At 43.3% G+C, this 22,141-nt stretch overlaps 1 protein-coding gene across 6 annotated transcripts in view; it reads right to left on the bottom strand.

Annotated features, from left to right (window-relative positions):
• NRP1 (neuropilin 1) overlaps positions 1–19,828 on the bottom strand; it is a 136,919-nt gene extending 117,091 nt beyond the window's left edge. For 2 of the 6 annotated variants that reach the window (XM_025885783.2, XM_025885785.2), the window contains exons 1-2: positions 18,464–19,050; positions 14,896–15,070 (exon numbers count right to left, since the gene is read on the bottom strand). In XM_025885783.2, coding sequence (XP_025741568.1) covers positions 14,896–15,070; positions 18,464–18,536 — 248 coding nt within the window. In that variant the 5' untranslated portion in view covers positions 18,537–19,050. Of the gene's footprint in view, positions 1–14,895; positions 15,071–18,463; positions 19,052–19,152; positions 19,298–19,642 lie in introns of those variants that run through there. The other 4 variants (XM_025885782.2, XM_073885509.1, XM_073885510.1 and 1 more) reach the window with 4 other exon arrangements.
• Positions 19,829–22,141: the final 2,313 nt, after the last annotated feature.

Genomic DNA, 22,141 nt, shown 5'->3' with positions numbered 1-22,141 from the left:
CTCCTGTTGCTAGACCACAATTTCAGAAAATTATTTTTACAATGGCATCTGAATAAGCTCCTTAATTCAAGACTGTTTTACAAATAGATGCATAGCTTATTACATAGTTTACGCTGCCTCTGAGACATAAAGAGTGAGGTGGGATTAATTAACAAATTCGCTGTTGTCATTCCTTTGTATTTTTTCCAATGTAATTTCTATTTTTTACAATCTAATTTTAATAAGCTATGCTGAACAGAAAGGTAAGGTAGAGCTACTTCTGTGTTAGTGATCAAATCCGAGTTTCGATTAACACTTAGGTTATCATCTGCAGTTAAATTATAACTCGAATGTGGCCTGTGGCCCATCTAGTTTCAAGAATAAACAGCTCATTCCTACATAGAATTTCCACTGCCTGCAAATATCATATTTAGTGACAGCAGAACAAGAAACGAGCATTTCTGAGGACCACATTCCCGGTTCTTCCAAATAACCGATGAGTTAAAATAATCCCCTGTTAATGTAGAAGATTAAGGTCAAGGTGGGGGAAATGGGCAATTCCCTGGAATAAATGTTGCCGAAATAGAATCTAAAATGTCTGATAAAATTTAGGGGTAGAAAACTGACATAAAAGAGTGTCTCAGAGGAAAAGAAATAGTAAGGAAAGGGGAGGGGCTGTTTTGCAAAAGGCAGGGAGGGTCTGGACTGAGCTGGGGTAACTTAGAGCTAAGAGAGACAAAAGAGAAAAGGTGTCTTGTCAAAGACAAAGGGAGGTCCAGGGATCAGGGCGAGCCTAAATCATCAGAAAAGACATCTTTGGAATATGCTCTTATGGCAACAGGATTCCCCTGCACACACAGAACCCTGTTAGATTAGAGGCAAATGGGCTGAAAGCACAGAACCTACCTCTCTTGTTTCACAGATGAGGAAATGCAGGCTCAGAAAGATGAAATAGCCCACAGCTATATAAAGGCTGAGTCACTTCTAGAATTCAGGATCTCGACAGGATCCTATAGGCATCACACATGAAGGACACACTGTTAGTTAAGCAAGTCTCCCAAGGGAATGATGAACGTGGTCAACACGGAATGGCACAATGGAGAATAAATCAAGGGCATGATCAGGCAGCACTTCTGCCTCTGCCCCAGTTTACCCCCACGGAAATGCAAGAGTTTATCATCTAAGTCATTCTGTTCCCCAGTTGCGGACAACCTGGAGATGGGAGGATGGGGGTGTGCTATGGGTTTCTAGACTAGACAGAGAACAGAAACATTTGGAAGTATCCCAGGGAACTCAGTATAAGGTAGTAAGAAATACAAAATGAGCTGTGGTGGCCGGGATGACTCACTATTGTAGATGTAACCACGCACCCGCCATTCTTCTTCTCTTCCTCTTGGGTTGACACCAGTTCACTGTGACACACAGTTTTAAGAAACACTTAGGAAACATTGGGATGGTGTGAACCAGGAGAGCAGCTAAAACCCCTTATTGTCTATTTCAGAAATCACCCCCTGTAGCAACCTCTGGGCTAGCTCAGTCTAGCATCTCCCCAGAGTGGTATCTTCATGTAGTGGCACCAAGACTTGGGGCTTGGTATTTACCTGGCAATACGGACTAACATATTTATACCATTCTGCACACTATGCATCCTGTGTTGACTTCTGTCCCGGAGAGTCTCATTTTATACAACTTCCCCAGCAAGCCTGCTGTTAAGTTAACGTGCATGTATTGGGGTTGCCAGCTGGAATGGAACAAGGCTCTAAATTATTTGTGCTAAATTTATATAAAGGTGGCTTGGCCATGAGCCCAGATATGAACATACAATGGACAAAGTTTCCAGAGTAGTGACACAAAGTCCCGAGAGTTGTGGGGATGTCAGAAAACACTCAGCAATCAGGACATACGCCTGTACTGTTAATACATGTGATGTCTCTAACTCCAAAACAGATATGGAGATGAGTATGAGACAGAAAGCAAAGTTTGCAGTCAAGCACTACCTCTGCATATTTGTTGAGATTTAGCTAAAGCTATTGACATGCAGAAATCTTAGGTTTTTTTAAAATAAAGATTTTTAGAGGAAAAAATGTAAAGTTGACTCCATTACCCACAAAAAGGAAGGGTTTACCACGTAAATGAGAAGCGTAAGTGTGCATTTTAATAGTCTGATTAAGTGAGAGCTTTTCCTAAAAAGCTGACTTGGTTCTTCCATGCTAGGTGAACACCCTTGAGAAGACTCACTAGGCTTCAGTTGGTCCATTCAATTCGGAAATGTTAATTAAGCACCTATTATAGGCCAAACACTATGCTAGGCTCTGCAAGTGGTGGAAAACAATATCCTTCTCTGTTCTTGAGCACCTAATGAACTAGTTGGGTGAAGAGTAGCAGAATATTAATGATTATGACATTATGACAGGACAATATTTTAAAGAACATGAAAGTTGTAGAAAGACGGGTCTTGGGGGGGTGTTGGAGGACAGAGAAAGAGAGACCACATTTAATTGGTTGTTGGTTATCAGAAATGGCTTTACAAAGGAAGCATTTCAGATGGAACTAGAATGATGTGTAACATTTTGACAGGGACACACAAGGTATGTGAAGGGTGTTTACCCTTCCCACATCTGTGAAGAAAACATTCAATGAATAGGCATGGGGTGAGAAAGCAGGGGTGTCTAAAGAACTACAATATATTTTGGCAAGACTATATTGGGGTGCCACAGGAGACAGAGCAGAGGGGCAGGACAAAGTTATGTTGTGGAAGACGGAGAAGCACAGACAGAGCAGGACAGGGAACAGGAAGCTCAAGGTTTCTAGGCTAAGAGGAAGAATCGAGAAAGTCCCTTTATGAGGCTACTGCAATAGCACCGAGAATGGGTTGAAAAGTGTTAGGATTTGAGCAGTAGCAGTAGAAATGGAACAGAAAAGATAAACAAGAAGGGTATTGTAGATTTGTAATGTAGAGGCCTTAAACTGACAGCACCTGGGGGACAAAGAGGAATTGGGAGACATTCCAGAGTGTCAGGTTTGGATACACAGGAAAGGAAGGATTCAGTAAGAGAAAGAAAAGGCAGGGGTGGTGCAAAATCAGATTTTTTCATTTGTGGCAATGGTCTACCACTCAGGCAGTCGACACTGTCTAGAATGCATTTGGAAGTTTGAGTCCAATGCTTAGGTCAAATGGAGAGCTGGACATAAATTTGGGTATTATCTGAGCTGAGTGGCTAAGATCAATAAAGCTATTCAGGGAGAAGACATTCAGGGCAAAGGCAAAATCTTGGCCAATGCCTGTCTTTTAGTGTTAGAGGAGAAAGATAAAGTCCAAAAGAGAGGTAGGGAGGAATCCAAGATGGTGCAGTGTGACAAGATGCAGGGAAGAAGAAAGCTCCGATGTATAGAGAGTAGCCAATTGTGTGTAATGTTGTACAAAGGGTGAAGAAATCGGGGTCAAGGCAAAGCCAGTGGTCTGGACGTTAGAAGAGTAATTGGAATGGAACAGTTAAGCAAGCAGTTTCAGTCAACTGGAGGGTACAGGAATGATGCTGAAAAGTGTTAAGCGAGCAGGTAGAGCGGTAGAGTATAGATGCTCCTTTCAGTACCTGTGACGTTAATGGGGAAGGCAGAGGATGAAATATTTGTTGAAGGGTAACAAGTTCCCAGGAGGACTTCTTTTACTCATGAGTAGGAAAGTCTCACAGAATCTCTTTGGCTCGAGGAAGCCCACAACGGTCCCACGAGAAGGAAAGCAAACCCCTTCTGCTGGATGAAACAGCTTTTCATCATAGTCACTGAGACCCTCCTCACTACTGGGAAATCTGTCCGAACCAGAAATGCGGGAAGGGGATGGCAAAGTTAAAGGGCCTGGGGTCACCAGAAGTGGAGGGAAAAGGAGGAGAATGGGCTGCACCATCAATTTAAAAACATGTACTTTCCCAGCTGCTTTTCTCTATGAATTTACAATATAAAATCCACCTAATTCCCTCTTTCTTGCACACGAATGTAATGGCAGAGTTTCGGTTAGCTGATGGGAAAGGACTGGCATCCTTGCGGTAACAGCCACCATGATCCTGGCTCCTGCCTTACATAAAGGATGGACTGCTTTACCATCTGGATGTGCCGAATATATTTATAAGTCCTCAGGCACACTTGAGAAAATTATGATTTCTTTAAAACCATTAATGCTATTATCAAGTTTGTGACATTGAGATAGTATCTTTTGTGGGATTTTTCCAGAAACTCCACCCATCAGGAGTTTTAGAAGATGGCAATTATAACTCACTTATCCAGCCAACTTATTATAAGAACATTCAGAAACTCTTGGTTGCTGAATACATGCTGAGCATGAGATACTATCTCTGTTGTGGACATGTGCAGTGCTTTTGAAATATTTATAAGTGCCTCCTCCTGAGGATGCAGACGTTATTGTTTACAGTCTGAACTTATTTTAAGGAACAAAACCTGCGGATGCACTTCCTGTTATAGTAATACCTAGGCTTTATGTAACATATTTCTCTTGTATTCATAAGATACTTCCACCTTCATTATGTCATCAACACTGTGTCACTGAGATAGGTAGGGGAAGGAAAGCATTTTTTTTTTTTCTTCAAAAAGAGAAGGAAAAAGATGAACTGAGGCTGTGTCTGGGCTGTGAGGGTCCATCAGAGTCTGATGCTATATCCTCCTGAGCTGCACTGGTCGACACTGTCAAAGCCACGGTAGTCACAGCGCCATAACCAAGCTGTTCACAGACTGTGAGCCAGCCCTCCTGCCTGGGATCCTACCTCACAGATGGGGATGACAGGCAGACATGCAATTATGATCCACAGGCCCCTGATCCTCACCAGAACACTTTTCACAGGAGCTGCTAACAGAGTCCCCTGACAATCAGAAATCCCCAGCTCGAGTTAATGAACTAACGCACACACTAGGTATGAGGCTAGAAGAGCTAAAGAAGGAAATGAGGATGTGTCTTAAAGGACTGAACCAAGATCACCTAACAATTACTCAGGGACAAAGAAATTGGCAGTGGAATAAAGGATAAGGAAAATGTAAAACTTCTTCCTTAAAAAAAGGGTGGGGTGACTGGGTGGCTCATTCGGTTAAGCGTCTGCCTTCGGCTTGGGTCGTGATCCCAGGGTCCTGGGATCGAGCCCCACATCAGGCTCCCTGCTCAGCTGGGAGTCTGCTTCTCCCTCTCCCTTTGCCCATCCCTCTTACTCGTGCTCTCTTTCTCAAATAAATAAATAAAATCTTAAAAAAAAAAAGAAAGAAAAATCCAATCAGTGCTAAAAACCCCACTCTTCCCTCTGCCCAGGGTCAACAATCTTCAGTGAAAAACAAAATTATGGGCTACCCTTTGTAGAAGTGAAGAAGCTGCTAGGGCAGTTTTAATGATGACTTGGCTTCAGTGGAGCTGGAGCTAAAATGCGTTTCCGACATAGACAGTGGAGGGGTAGCAGGCTGTGTGCATGGGGAGCCTACCCCTCCTGCTCTGCCCCTCCTGCCTGTGTGGCTGTGGACTGAGGCTCCAAAGTCCCTGTTCCGATGGCTCTGACTGCGTGGGTGCGGATGGAGGAGGAGGGACCTGGACAGATTTCGAGAATGCGAAAATACAGCTACCACCGCTGTGTCCAAGAAGTGGCTGGTGTCAAGTCTTTTTGAAGGATTGGCACTCAGACCAACTGACCACCCACTTGAGTAGTTTTCAAAATTGCCCCTTTTGCTCTCCCTTCGCTGAGTTTTGCTATTCTCTCCTCCAGACTGCCTACGGTGAACCGTAGACTCTACTCGGTGCAACACTGCTTCCCCTCTATTCTTTCCAGTCTTCAATCTCAATAAAACTGTCAGCTGTGGAGATCCATTTATCTAGTGCCTGCTATGTGCAAAGCATTGTGGGGACCGTAGAGAGTAGAGATGTAAGTCAGACATGGTGTTTGCCCTCAAAGAGCTCACCACCTAATGGGGAGACCAACCCTTACCTGTACAGTTAGAATGAAGAACCTGGGCAGATGGGTGGTCTGCGAGAGCCTCATGCATAACACAGCCTCACTGTCAAATTCGTGAGGATTTGCCATTTCTGGTGGCTGCCATTTTTTCCAAGAGTGGATTGATCCAGAAATTGAAATTTTCGTATATTTTAATCATCTTTTTTTGTGACCATCTGTGTTACAAATAAACGCCCACTCTCCCAAGTTATTCAAGAATGGATGGGCAGGTCTGAACGGAGAGAAAAGGCCAAACAGCAGCCTCATTTGCCAGGTGTTGCTCCATCTAAAACAACATCACCCCAAGTGAGAGGAAGTCAAGCGACCGAGCTTGGGGGGCTTTGTGTCCTTTATTTTCTTCGAATCAAGAACGTGTTCTTTTTTCTTTAAATTTGAGAAGTTAGTGCTTTTAATTAAAAAAAAAATCATCTCTGGAGGACTAAGGGTTTTGACCACATTTTATTTTTTTCCATGCCATTTCAGTGATTGCTTCTATTGCACACAATACCTTCCCAGCTCGTAGCATCTGTTGGTTGGAGAGTCAAGCAAGAAGTTGGAATCGGGAATATATTGACTAGCCTTTGCCACCTCTGGCTGTTCTAAAGAAATTTAAGAACTTGAAGAAGGAGACATTTAGCATCCTCTTTCAGCCTGGGATTGGCTGCTCTCTCCCTGACATGCCAGTCACTCACAGAAGCAACAAGCCATCACCTCCAACCTGGCCGGCTGATTATACAAGTATCTGACCAGATAAAAACAAAATACTCTGGAGCATCTGTTTCTTCTCAAAAAACACTCTTCTGTTTCTCGTAGGAATCCAGTGCCTGAGCAAACATTCTGCCTTTTAACCCTTACAGAGTCATCAGGGAAAATACAAGTATTGAAATTTTACAAACAGGGGAGAAGAGGGAGAGCAAAACTTGCCTGACAGTTGCCTGAGATGAAGTCAACGAGCAATGCTTGGAAGACAAGGCGGCCTTCCGACTTCCGGGCAGCGAGGAAGCACAGCATGCAGCTGGGATCTCACACATCCCTTGAATCAACTGTATAAATCGAACCCTTGTGCTGCCTGGTTATCAGGCTTTAAGTAAATATTGTGTTTGTATGTGCTTTGTGCTTTCAAACTCCATGAACCAAAGGGACCGGAATTTAGATATTTTCTGCTAGGATTTCATCCCCAGGTTCAGGCAAGTTTTTACTGAGTGGAAAATCACCAATTGGTTGGAAGTTTCTGTGCACAGTTTTTAGCAGTTCTTACTTAATCTGAACCGAGAGTTTAAAAATTAAGTCCTTCCTCAGAATGAGTTAGTTTGTATTCAAACTTTTGTGAGGTCTTTCATAGAAGAAAACGGCTGTTTGGATACCAGATGAGCTGGTAACACTTCATAAGAATTTCCTCCTTCAAAAGGCATGTCCCAAGCCCCATCAGTCACAAAGGTGGAAAGATAACTTGGTGCAGCTGCTGAGCGTTTGGGCTCAGTTGATCTAACTTTTCTAAACCTCAGTGCTGCCATCTGTAGAATGGGGATGACAGGAAGATTGAGTGAGATCGTGTGCACAGAGGGCTTAGTGGGTGTCATGGCGGGCATAGACTGAGGACCTGACAGGAAGAACCAGCCATGACCATACCTTCCCAAACACTCTATTGATTACTTAAATTAAAGGAGAAAATTAAACATGGTGGCTGAATAAGATATAAGATGTGTACAATATAGACCTAGGCTCGAGCAGGAAAAATAGTTAAGTTAAAAGGCAACTGAGTGGAGAGAAGCCAAAAGATTATTTTTCCTCTCTGCTCTTCTGCAGAATTTTGTAGAGTTCTGAATGAAGGAAGTTCAATCGCTAAGCTAGCTGCAGAGACTAAGTGATTTCAACCATCAGCCAGCATAATGTGTTTGGCGTGCTTCACAGCCAATCTGAGTTATCCTGACCTCATGCCATCCCTAACTGACCTAGATACTAGACACAGTTCCATCAACCACAGAAGAGCAGGAAAAATCTTTTTTTGGAGGTGCTATGTTCTGCCAAGTCACTGACTCCTACAATCAGGATTGATTACAAACACCCAATTAGAAGGCATTTGGAACCTGATCTGAACACTAATCTTGTCTCTTGTTCTTCTTTGGGCTTAATGATCAGCCTTGATGAATAACTACAACGGCAATTAGTTAAGTTTATTTTGTAGCCTCCTTCACAAGCACGCACACACATGCACATATGTGTTTGTGTGTGTGCTTCTGCCGGAGTATGTCAGCATGCAGGCAAGTATCAAGTTTTATGCTGGAAAAAAAAAAAGGAGCTGCGAATATGCACGCCAGCTGAAGGCATATGTCTCACTTGGATCAATTTTTAAGTGTCTGCTCCCCAAGTGAAATCTGGTTGGAAATGCCATGCACATGTTGATTCAATTTGATAAGATTTCAAGTAACCTTCTCTTTTAGCTTCTCATAAAGGTTGCTTCTTTCAAATTACAGAAATGCCTAACACACAACAACCTTGTAATGCTCAAAATTCATTATGATCAAATGTGATTGCTTATAGTAAAAAATAATAAAGGAATATTAATTTTATTAAACACATGGGGTTTTATTCAAATTAAATAAGTGCTAATAGGGAAAAAAAATCAAAAGGAAGAAAGTAGATAATTATCTGCCTGAGTAATAACCAAGGATGCTGCAGGTGGTAGCAACAACATTGTCCCGCAGTTGTTCTGAGAAGGGTTCATTCTTACCCAATCAAAAGTTTTTTAATTGAATTGAGCTTGGTGGTGGTGCCTCCCACACTGCCCATGTTGGGAAATTACTTGAGATGAAAACCAACAATGAAAAACTGAAAAGTAAAGCAAGGGGAAGATTTTCCTGTATTTGCCTTGCATCTAAAACAAGCTCTAGATTGAAAACTTTGTGCGTATTTTAACATTCCCATAGTATATGTAACGAATACAAGATATTTCTACAGTAGTTACTGAAAAACATTAGAATACACTTCAGTATGACTCTTTTTTTTTTTTTATCAGAAAGGGAATGGTATGCATTGTTCTATCTCTGTGCCAAAGAGTTTTACCACATTCAAAGGATAGTGCCTACAGATTTCTAAGACTATAGTTTAGTTTTGTCTCATTTTGAAATTTATAAAAATGGAATCACACAAGTTAGGACAGTAGTCTTCCTTGAAGCCAAAGGCTAGCTGAACATAAGGGGGATTCTTTGTAGGAAGATGGAAATGTTTACTCTGGATTGGTTATGTGGTTGTGCTCACCTTGTAAAATTTTATCGAACTTTACACTGTGTGTATTTTTCTACATACATCTTGTACTTTAATTAAAAGTACATAGACTTCTATACTTAATACAGAAAGTGGAAAAATATTTTGGCTTAAAATACTCACTGTCTTCATAAAACAAACACTTCATTTTGGTCTAAGTGATACTCTAAAACACAAGACTGGGACTAGAGTAAGGCACTCACCTCAGATTCAAAAAGCCAAAAACTCACCAATCAAGGTAAATAATATTTTAACACAGCATTTAAAAAAAAATCAAAATTAATGAAAAAACCCATGCTGAACAAAGTAAAAAAAGAAAGGATCGAAACAAAAAATAGTACTCAGGGAAACAAAAAATGGAACTTGTATTCCCCAAATTGCCAATAAATGACAAAGTGACCACTGTATAATTCAATTTGTGAAAATTATCAGATCTGAGAAACTAATGGAAAATTAATTTTCATTCAGTGAGTTTATGGTCTATGAAAATAAATGAAATGACCAGTGTTTCAAAGTTTGTAATAACTTAGGTAATTTTATTTATTTTTTTTATAACTTAGGTAATTTTAAAAGTAGCATTAAAGAAAGGATGTGTGATTTATTCCAACAAAATTCCAAAAATCCAACAAAACTTGAATATCATCTCATTTAGTTAAGATTTTCCTGTAATTAAACTTCATACGAAGTTCCAGAAGTGAAACCTCCCTTCGATTGCTTTGAATTAGGAAAAAAACACCTATTTTTGGTTCCACTAAGAAGGTATTACACATCTAAGTTATAGACAGAAAAGCATCTGTGCCACATTCACCTGTGTCTTGGTGAAATCCTACAAAACAGCACTGGCAAATCAGGCATTGAAGTCAGGAACCAGTGAGTAAGAAGACCACTACTGAGCTTTCTCCCTCCAATACTATCACCTTTTTAGACTCTTCCTGGAGCTCCACATTCATTTTCTTAATGTTTTTAACCCAATGTCTGTGAAATTTTTATTGCTCCCCAGATGAGGACATCTGATCTGAATGTAATCACACACCTCTTTGCTCAGCAGTATTTGTCACAACCCATTATAAATTATCATGCTGATAGTTTGCATTGCTGGGAAACCGGAAAAGTTCCATAAATTCTAACTACTGTATCAATGACATTCTTGTTTATTATGCAGATATAAACTTTTATGAGATTCAAGATGTCTGTGTTACCACCGAAGAAAACTATCATTGAGTAAGATCTAACTAGCTCAGTGTAAATGCAGAAAACCATTTACAGTGCACAATGAACATTGCTTTCTGAAAAACACTCAGCAGGTTGCTTTTTCCTTCCTTTTCTGCTTATAATTGTGCTTCGATACTTCACAAGCATGGAGGATTTTGCTGGTGCATTCCCTCCACACCTTCTCCTTCAGAACATTCTCTAGTCACCTTTTATCAACATAACAATAAAACCAGCTGGTATTGCTACACATCCTAGCACAACGTTAGCCCACAGACAGATATTCTCCTGCCTGATTGACTGATTGATCGATACCACACTATGTTCGATAAAAGAATTCAGGGATTTATAATACTATGTTTTTGATGCTTATTTGTCATGAAACCTGACTCATAATGGAACCTGAAACATAGATTGTTGCGTTTTAAAACTATCAGCACAACCAGAACATTCATTTTCCCTAAGGAAATCATGCCCCTTGATACTCACTCTAAAAACTTTTTGTAAGGTTAGGTTCATAGTTTGTTTATGTATTAGGTCAGTCTTCATGATCTTCACATGAAAAGTAGTAACTGTGTACATTTTACTCTATTGTTAAAACTATGAAATAGTTTTTAATTTAATTATAAATAAAACAATACAAATTTAAATAAAAATAAAAATTCCTCCCAGAATTCATCTATTTAATTTCTCATCCATCCCTACACTCCACAAAAAAATCTGTTTACTTGGCTTTTAAGGATGTTTCTCAACAAGCAAATGTGCTAAGGAATCGATTTCTTAAGCTTTCACATGGTGGAAGTTGACTGTACAAATACTGGACGGTTTCGAGAGAAATTGCCAGGTGTATTTTATGCAGGTCATCCCATTACTGAATCTATATATTTAAGTTTGACATATGCTTAAGTTTCATATTTCCAAATGTTCTAACCATCACCAAGTTGTTCAAGATGTCATAATGGCAATGATAACTTCTTTTGAGGGAAGCTTTCAACTTTTCAAAAGGCTTTTGTATCCACTACCCCATTTTATCTTACCAATAACCTGATTACACTGGTAAAGCAAGTACTTTTTATTGCTATTAGACATATAATATAGCTGAAACAGGGAGAGATATTAAATATCCCCAATAAGACAATCAGCTTGATCTCAACAGGAACGATAACTACAAGCTTGCTAGCTCGTTGGATGTGGTTTGTTGTACCAAATTTTGTATTATCTCAAATTCCTTTTATGGAAGTAGCCTAATATAAATTACAAAAAAAAAAAAAAAACAAACCCAAACCCACTAAAATAAAAGCAAAAACAAAAACAAAACTATGCTTTTGCACATTCAACATAAAATTTTGAAGTCTATGAATTTGTTCTTCCAAGGGTTATTGGTATTTTCTATTTCTGTAGGGAATTTTAACTTTAAATTAAAGCTGTGGATTCTTCTTGCAGACTTCACAAAAGACTGTAAGAATTGTGTCCCATTTGTAGAATCTCAACTGCAACCTTCAGCAGTGACCAGGAGTCATGTGGATCAACCCGGAAAGAGTGACAGCAATGTCTTCAGTTGCTCTTCCTCTATCATTTTTGGAATTTTCATTGATAAAACAATCAGATAGCAACACTTCCAAACACAGCAGAAAGATATTTTCTATGCCATAATCTCCACTGACTTCATCAGGCTAAATATATCAGCCTTTTGAGGCTGGCCAGGAGATGGCACCTTCAGAGAGAACGAACCCTCCAGTTGCTAGAGTTAAGAAACCACTTCACTTGGTAGCCTTAAAAAAGTCTCACCAGCGGAATGACAGAAACAATCTTCTTGCCCATATCAGTTTCTTGAATACCATACTGATATCACTAAAATTGTCCCTTCCTATAAATAATAATTATCCTTTTTCTTGTCATTTTTCAAAAGGAAAACTGAGGGGCACCTGGGTGGCTCAGCCGGTTAAGCATCTGATTCTTGATTTCAGCCTGGGTCATGATCTCAGGGTCCTGGGATTGAGTCCCACCTCAGGTGCCACGCTCAGCGTGGAGTCAGCTTGGGATTCTCTCCCTCTGCCTCTGCTCCCTCCACCCCTGCCCCCACTCATGTGTGTGCACTCCTTCTCTTTCTCTATCTCAAAATAAATAGATAAAAAGAAAAAGAAAAAGAAGACCTCAAAATCTTAAAAGAAAGAAAGAAAGAAGGAAGGAAGGAAGGAGAGAAGGAAGGAAGGAAGGAAGGAAGGAAGAAGGAAGAAAGGAAGGAAAGGAAGGAAGAAAGAAAACTGAGAAAGTTCCAATTCCACCATACTCCACCTCACATCTTGATACAGCAAATAGTTATTGAAGACTTACTGTGTGCCAGGCACTGTTATAAGCACTTAACATGTATTAATTCACTCGACTGGCTTCCCCTTCATACTGGCTTCCCTGGTTATGTGCTGGAACTGGCTTGCCCCAGCTCACAAGAACCCATTGCACACGTCTCTTTAGGAGTACACAAGTCTGTGTACAGTGACATCACATGGATAGTTTGAAACTGGTCACAGTGGGAATATTTACACAACAGGAATTGGTAAATATTACAAATGAGGTCTTGAACCACCCCTTTCCAAGATCCGGTCATTCAACATTGACCAGCACACCCCTGCTAGTGACTCCTGATTATTCTGAATTTTTGAACTATTATATTATACACAGACATGGTCACGACTCTCAGATCAGGATTTAGTAGACATGAGTTTACTAAAATGTAATGGCACCTTATCTTTGGGAAAAATGTTATTACTTGAGTATGTTTTATGTTGAGTTTCTTAAAAATATCTTTTAGAGAAATTTAAGTATTGTCAAAAAGCAAAAAAAAAAAAACAAAACAAACGAAAATAAAATGAAAGAGAAAACAAATCTCTAGATTGTCTAGGTGATTGATATTGTAAAATCACCATACAGAATATCGTCAACAACAACAACAACAAACTCCCCGTTTCCTAGCAGTCACTGAACACTATTAATGGAAACTTTCATACAAGATTAAGAAGTCAATATAATGCCCTGAAGCACAGAACAAGGATTAAATTGGAATCGGCATAATTCTATTACACTGTAGTGTATGCTGATTATTTGGAAATTGATCTATGAATATATGCTAATTCTCTAGTCACCAAAATGTTGAATTAACCAGATAACCTCATTTCCCTGCCCACAAAACACTAGTTTTACCGCACCAACTCAATAGGTTGTTAAGGACCTCCTACAGGTGGGAACCTTTTCATATGATTCTGTTCTTCCCTAAAAGGGCTATGTGTTTGCAAATAGAACACTTTTAATAATGAATGTCCCTGCACAATAATGTTTATATCCAACGGAACTTGTAACCTATTTACATTGTATATAATTATATCAAACTGACCCATTTTAAAACTGCGGAAAACATATCAGTCCCTGAGAAACACTTTGGAACTGAGATTTAAGTAGATTGTTTTCCTTTGCTAAAACTATTTCTATATCCAAACTTCATTAAAGATAGATATGCAGGCAAGTGTCTGCAGAATATAACCTGTGCAGGTTGGCAGAATGGGGTAATGTGGGCAAGACAGAGACAAGTGGTCTGCTTTGTGTCCAGAGAGAAGAGCAAACCTGGATCTGAGTGGACTGCTTGCGCCTGCAAAGTTAAAATACGTTTTCCATACTGTGCAAAGCAAAACCTGCACAACTAGTACTTTCATATAAAGTGAGGAAATATAATTTAGGCTGGCCCTATAGTGAGAATGTTTTCATAATAATAATGAAATCTGACATAAATTGATGCTTAGTTACTTAACAATAGAAGGAGTTAGGAAGACTAAAGCTGATGGATGAAATATCAATTTATATTTGAGCCCCATTGTATTCACTGTGCATTAACAATTTTTTCTGCATTTTCCATAAGACTTGCAATCATTAATCTACTAAAAAAAAAACCCTCATCTGACTTATACTATATGCCTCATTTTTATTCAATGACAATTTGTTTTTGTCATGTCAAACTCAATAAGATACAGTCCTTAAATCACAAAATGTGTCGCAGATTTGTTAGAAAATATCCAACCTCACCATCTGTTGATGCTATATATGCTAGTAACCCACAATATTTAATAAAAACTCAAGAGAAAGTTTGGGTTTCTATTCTTCCTCTTTTCAGGGGAAAAAAAAAGAAAAAAAGAAGCATATAGACACATTTCTTAACACAAGAATTCTGAAACCAAAAGTGTTAACAGGAAAAAATATATGAGGGATTATACATTTCAACATAATATTCCTAGTTTGGGGAACTCAGAAATCGCTTAACATAATTTAATTTCCATACCATTGACATATGATCTGGCCTAGATTAGAATCCCTCCTGGATCCATTTATACCCCATTCTGTACACACTGACTTTCCCCCTTAGACATCCATGACCACGAGATGGCGGTGTGGTGCCCTGTTCAGATACTTTCTCACTTACTTGCAGTCTCTGTCCTCCAAATCAAAGTGAGGGTTGAAGTTGATCATAATTCTCTGGTATGGATCGGGAGCCTGAATCAGCCATTCACATTTTTCACTTGGATGATAAGAATGAGGATAACCAGGAGATGTAAGGTACCCAGGGCTTTCAATTTTTATCGTATCGCCACACTTATCTGTAATAAAAATAACATTTTGGTAAATCTTTCCCTGACAACCACTTAGGTATTCTAGCTTTATATATAAATTACTGGTTATTATTCCATAACTTTTTAGGGGGAACTCCCCGTGGGTCCTTCAGGTGGCACTGATGTAACCCTGCCACCAAGGAACACTCTTTGATCCCAGGAAGGTTAGGTCAGGAGAAAAGTAGACTGAGATCTGACAGGACTCTACCCTTACCCCCCACAAGGTTCCTTCCTGAGAAAAAGGTCTTCTAGCGTTAAAAACATTAAATCCTCTCAATGGATGTTAACATGGTCCCCAGGGAGCTCCTGCTAGACTTAATTTTCCCCCCAAGAAGTGTAATCGCATTAAGTAGCAAGTTCTGAGTGGAAGGTGACTAAAAGAAGCTATTCGACCCCTTGTGTGGCTTTTTGATGATAAGCCTGGTCTATGTCATTGATCAGTGGGGATTGTCATCCAAGACTTCGATTGGCTTAAAGCCAAACCTTTTGTGTTGTTGTTTTATCTGCCCATAAATCTAAGTGATTTTGAGTTATCTCTGCTCTGGAGATCCAGATCAACAGAGAACAAAGTGTATTTGGTGAAGCAGAAATAATTCTGCTCTACTGCTCCAAGTAAAGTTGTTCAGTCTTAGATCAAAGCAACTGGGCAGAAAGAAAAATAAATAGCCACATAGCATTAATTCTAATTACCTAGATGTTGGAAAAAAGAAAAAAAAAAACAACCCACCACACCAAGGTCTGGGTATCACATATGGTAAGCCACGGTCCTACATTTTGGGAAAGGTGAGCTAACTAGTTTTGAGCCTTCATTTCAAAAAACCCAAATGCTGAAGTGATTCACTGAGAGCCAAATAAACCAGTCACTGGGCTGCTTTATTGTTCAGTGTAGATTCTCATTGTCACTTTTTATGATGGATTTCATGCTGGAAAGTCTCAGCCTGAAATGCTGCCACATTTATTGATGTTTAATTTTAAGCAATAAAAATTTGGTGCATAAACTATGTAAGAAGAATAGGTATGAAAGCAGTGAAATATATAAGCCTATCAATCACAAATTTTCAGTAATGGTATATATAGATTTTAATATTGCATCTAATAGATTCCCTGTGGAAAGAGAATGGCATTCTTTGCTCTCAGCATGAATTTATAAATCTACAGAATTTTATTACAGGAAAACCAGGTCAAATGGAAATGAAAGATGAAGTGCACATCAAAAATGCATAAAGCTACATGCATTACAGAAATCATTTCCCATAAATTAAAAAGAAGACAATATAAATCATATTGTTTTTCTCAATTGCTAGATGTTTCTGACCATGTTTCTTAGACTGGGGGTACTCTTATACTGGTTTCCTTTGCCTTAGCTTTTAAAGGCTTACGGTTTGCCAAGAAGACATGTTGCAACCGGAGTTCGGAATCTCAACTAATGATCATATTGGACCCTGTTATGTGATTCTACTGAGGCTCTTCCATTATTTTAAATGTGCAGAAAACTTGGAAAGTGACCCCATCTCACTAAGTCTCCTCCAGCTCTATACAAACATCATGGCAGTGTCTGGCATCCGTTAGAGGAGTGAAATAAAACAGTACTGCTTCTAGTCACTCCACAGAGTCACTTCAGAAGACATTTAGGTGGACTCGGTACCACACCAGAGCTCTTTAATCTGTGACTTCTGAGAAAGTGACAGTGTAATAAGATAATGTGGACTGCTAGACTCCCTGGCTCTGTTAAATCTCTCTAACAGTTGATTAAGAAAGAGCAATTTCTAATGACTCTGGACCATTAGACCTAAATAAGGTTAATGAATTAATTTAGCAGACACTGGTACTCCAAGGAGGTGGACATGGCTTTAAGAGGTCTGCTGTGTTACAGAGGCATTTACTGACTCTGGTCACTGCAAGCATAGCAACATGGCTTTAACCAGTCAAGCTCACAGACTGAGGCTCAGCTTCTCAGCATTCCCCAGATTTCTGCTAAGAAAATTTAAAAATATATTTCACATATATATACATTTGTGTATACATTCACATACACACACATATACATGGAGTTCACAACCTAAAGTCTGGAAGCTATTTGCATTAGGTCTCAAATCCATCCTGTGAACATCTTGACTATGGATTTAATCTCAGGAGTTGTAGAGGGCAGAGGTTGGGTTACTGTAATTTCTAAAGTCTAACCACTTGACCTCTTTCAATTGGAGGAGAATGTTATTTCATCCTTTACCAGATTATGGAAAGATGCCACCAACTCAGGTTCATTAATAAATTGAACTCCACATTCACAGTTTGTGTGTGTGTGTGTTGCCTCTAAGCATATCTTTTAGAACACTGCTTGGTAGCTGTTGGGGGGAAATCTATTGCTTCAATCATAAAACCTCCAAAAACCATATTAGAGAGATTAACTTCCATCATAAAGACGTGATTTAAGTTCCTCTTGGTATGAACCCCTCCACTTGTGGTCTCTTATTAAAACAATATACCACCGTAAGTAGTGGGTGTTCTTTTCTTCTAATTACTTTGATTGAAATCTAAGCCAGACAAAAGTAAATATTTGATAATTAGTTAATAATAATTGCTGAAGACTTACTGTAAAGATAATTTCATACCCTTGCCTTCACCTACTTTAAAGCCTAAGTTAAACATGCCTACAACCAGATCACATTTTAAAATACATTATTTAGGTTAGGGGATACTGTTTATAACCCAGCATTCTTTCATTTACTTAACAGTGAGTGGTTTTAAAAGCTAAGTGGAAGCTGCAACTAGGTTAGGGATTTTCAGATATCCTGGTGTCTTACACTGTATATCTCCGATTCCTTTATTGACACTATGTAACTTTCATTCATACTTCGGACACATTAGGGGCGATTTGCAAAGGCGGAGGAGGGAGTTCCAGCAACCGAAAAACCGCTATCTCTTGCAGGCACCCACCCGAACAAACGGTTTCGAAGAGCTGCAGAAGAACCAGGAAGTTCTCCTGGTAAAGTGTTCATTAACTTTCAACAGCCATCAAATTTTTGAAAGGGAGTCTCATCTAATTGCCTTTGGGAGGAAACATTATTAAGATAATTGGTGTGCTGATCATAGAAGGTAGGCAGCTCTGCCTTGTAACAGAGGCAGGAAAACCCCCATAACCAAACAAGCAACTTCAGAAGGGAGGCAGTGGACTTGAAATCTTCCTGCCCTAAACCGACTGATCTTCTTTATTTCTCCCCCTGGACAAAAGTTTCCTTCGCCCGGGAGGTGGCTATTGCCGGTTCGCCCTGGCAGCTCTGCGTGAGTCCCGCGGCTGGGGCGGGAAGCCAAACCCCGGCCGGACGCGGGCAACCCGGGAGCCCCGGCGCCGCGCTGTCACACGCGCCTCCGCCTGTCACTTACCGTTGCGAAAAGCGCTGGCCGGGGCGAGGGCGACGGCGAGCGCGGCGCAGAGGAGCGGCAGCCCCCTCTCCATTCTCCCTTCGCCGGATCCCCAGGCAGACGCGGGAGAACGAGAACGTGCGGGGAAAATAGAGCAAAGGGGAAATCTAAACAATCTGAAGAGCTTCAACTCCGCCTAGAGCTGTAAAATCCTCAGTTCGTCTTGGAGAAAAGAGGGCAGAGAGGCAATGCCTTGATCCGAGAGAAATGCTTCTCTTTTTGTGTCTCAAGTCGCCTGCATCCTGTCATTTAGCTCCGGTTTCCTCTCTCTTTTCCCACACTTGTTCCTCTTCCAGGAGCCACTGCCCGGGCCATGTCTCAAAAAAAAAAAAAAAAAAAAAGGTGGGGGGGGCTAGCTGGGGGAGGAGGGAGGTAGGGAAACACACCAAAGCCAATTTCCAGAAAGAAAGAAAAAAAAAAAATCCGACTTGTTTCTGGACCCGTTGGAGCCGAGGAGCTGGCGCCCAGGGGAGGTCCGGGGTGTCTGCGCGAAGGAGAGGAGCAAGCAATGAAAAGATGAGCGGGAGACAGAGGAGTTTCACCAACTGCACCCCCGCCTCCCCCACCTCCTCCGTCCTCCCCCTCCCCTTCTGGAGCCCTTCCCTCGTTTCCTCCCTCCCCTCTGCCGGCACAGGCTCGCCAGTAATTGCCTGACAGGAGATTGGGAGGAAGAAGTTTCCCTCCGTGTGCTTGCCCCGTCCGTCTGTCCGTCTCTCCCGGAGGCCCCGAAGGATCTCCGCGGGAAGGGAGGCGTTGGGGGTCTGCGCCCAGGACGTGTGGGTGTGGGTGTGTGTTTGGAGAGGAGGCTGCGAGGTCGGTGCCGGCGACTGGGTCGGGCTAGCCTACCTCTGCTTGCTCGCTCAGGACCCGGGGGCGGGGGGGGGGGGGCGGGGAGACCGGCAGCTCGCGGAGGATCTCCGGGATCCAGCCACCGCCGAGGAGTACGGCGCGCCCGGGGAGGTGGCTGCTGCCTCTCCCAACTCTGAATCCAGGGCTGGCGGCGGCAAGGAGCGCGGGGCCAGCCGCGTTACTCCCGCTGTGCCGGCCCGAGGCCCGGGTCAGAGAGCAGCAGGGCGCCCCTGACGCTCCGGGCCGGGACTGCGGAGACCCGGGAAAGCTAGGCTGGAGTGGGAAACGCACCATAGAGCCGGGCGAGGGTCGACAGCGTTGCTGCCGCGTAAAGCCGAGTCAGACCATTCGATCGGGCGAGGCTGGGCTGCAGCCGCACTCGGCCTCTCTGACCGGTAGCAGGGCGCGCTGCCGGGCGCCAGTCGTGCCCGGGTGCCCGCCGCACACCGAGGACTCTATTGTTAACCGAAATTTGGTGCCCGCTCCACCGGGACAGAGAGAACGCGGGAGGGTGGGAGGTGATGCGCCTCTCCAGCTAGGGGGCAGCCGTCGCCCGACCCCGCCCAGTCTCATGTTTCTATGGAGCCCAGGTGTTCCCGGGGTTGGCAATTAGGGGTCCAGTGGTCCCGTTTCGGTGCCTCTCGGAGGAGGGAGAACAGTGGTGGGGGAGGAGAGCTCTTGGCAGGGCTCGCACGGTGCCCACCCCAGGCCACAGGCGATTGTCACGCCAGTCCCTCTAGCTCCTGTCCACCCCCACCTCCCACGGCGGCGCGTCCTCACTGTGGGCGGGATGCCCCCCAGTTCCACCCCGAAGAGCTTTCCGGGAACTGCTGCAGTAGGCCTCTGAGGCTATGAATAGCAAAGACATTTCAGGGAACAAACAGGTTTCCGCCACCAATCTGGCCCTTGAGAGGGTAAATGCCCTCCCAAGGACCCCCTCCCAAAGAGTTCGTGGGGAAGGTGAAAAGGTCACTACACCTTCTGGGAATTGGCGTTTATGTACACACCCTGAGAGCAGAGCCTTATTCCTACCTGGCGCAAAGAGCTGGCGCAAGACATGTAAGAATGTTGGCAAGGAGACTCTGGTCAAGGGTTTTGGCGGAAGAACTAGGGGCGGGACGGGAGAGGGGCAGCCCAAGGCGCGCGGGCCCGGCTGGAAGCGATGACTCGCGCCCCTTGGGTGCGGGCCGGCCGGGCGCCGGGCGGAGGTGCACCCGCGGCGCCAGCGCTCGCCGCGCTCTCTCTCCGGGTCCAGCTTTGCCTTCGCCTGCCCGCGCGCGGGGAGCCCCCGCCTCCAAGCTGGAGATCCGGCCCCCTGGCGCGGAGAACGGGCCCTGCCCCCGGGCTCCTCTTTTCCCTCACCAGTTTCCCCGGTTCATGGCTCTCGGACCCCGGGGAGGCGCTGGGTGGGGAGATGGTACTTCGAGGCCGGGAATCAAATGCTTGGGTCGAGCGTAAGGGACAGTGGCGGGGCCGCGGGCAGCCCAGCGTCGGGGCCCCGGGCGGCGGGAGGGCGGGCGGGCGGGAGGCAAGCCCCGGACGCCAGCCGCGCCCAGCGCAGACCGCGGGGAGCAAGCGCTGCTGAGGAAAGCCCCCGTGCTGGGCTCCGACGGGCGCACGTCGCCTCCTCCCCGTGTCCTCTCTGCCCCCAGCGCACCCCCGCCAGTCCCAGTCCCTGCATCATCAGATTTGGGGTGACCCCGAGCGACCTCAGTCCAAGGCTCAGAGAGAGAGAGAGAGAGAGGCGCCTCTCAGAACTGGCGGGTTGACAGAAGGGGAGTGGGGGTGTGTGCAGCGGTCAGGGCGTCCTCGAGTCACAAATACCCCGCCTTCTTCTTGGTGGGAACTAGGAGGCCGCGCTCGCTCCGGGGAGCCGTTTCTGACCGGACTGCGCCGCGGCGGGGTGAGCGAGCGGGCACACGAGGGAGACTTGAGCTGTATTGTTTTTATAAAACTGCCGCCAATCTCTCTTCCCCTTTCCGTGCTGAGTGTGCATTTCCCAGCCTGGACCCACCACGCTAACAAATAAAGCCACCGGATCATGCACTCAGAGAGGGACTGCCCCCACTCTGCAACCTCGCTCTCTCTGGCTCCCTTTAAACCCTTCCCGGGGAAGGGCTTCTCCAGTATGTCAACACGCAGAAAACCCCTGTCTGCTTTCTTGCTCACCGTCTGAGCACTTTTGCCAGGCTTTCTCCAACCAGCTAATAAGACATGCACTATGTGCTGTGGGGGAAATATCAAATTTAAGTTCTGCCTCTGATTTTTCTGGTCTTACCTGATCTGAGGCTTTTCGAGACTCCTTAGTTTCTCCACAGTACTGGGTAATGGAGCCCTACCACACTGATTGATAATTGCCAGCTAGTGGGTTGGTACAGAGCAAATTGTCCTTGCTAACAACCTCTTTCCTCTGCTGTTAGATTCCACTAAGTGCTGAAAAGGGTCAGTTTTAGATTTCTGCAATTCTCCAGCAACGGAGACAGACCGACCTTTATATGAGAATAAGTGATAGACAGAGGAAGAATTTGGCAGTGTTCCTAGGTTGATTTTATTTTGATTTTATGAACACATCACTCTTTCTGACATCACAAATCCCCAGACTAGATAGGACCTAGTTCCATTGAAAGGAAGATTCATGGAGCACACTTCCAGAATGCCAGGCCCTGGCCTTGGGTGGGCAATACCCAGACCCATAGACTCCCATGCAGGAGCTGCTGCAGGAATAAGGCACTCAGACCTCCTGAGCAGGGCTGAAATCTTTGCCCACCATTAAGGATAGACTGGGTGGTA

The sequence above is a fragment of the Callorhinus ursinus genome, unplaced genomic scaffold, assembly GCF_003265705.2.
Source record: "Callorhinus ursinus isolate GAN/ISIS: 27379988/994484 unplaced genomic scaffold, GSC_fseal_2.0 scaffold62, whole genome shotgun sequence".
In the NCBI taxonomy this organism is placed as follows: Eukaryota; Metazoa; Chordata; class Mammalia; order Carnivora; family Otariidae; genus Callorhinus; species Callorhinus ursinus.
This window is presented reverse-complemented; position numbering and strand designations above follow the sequence as displayed.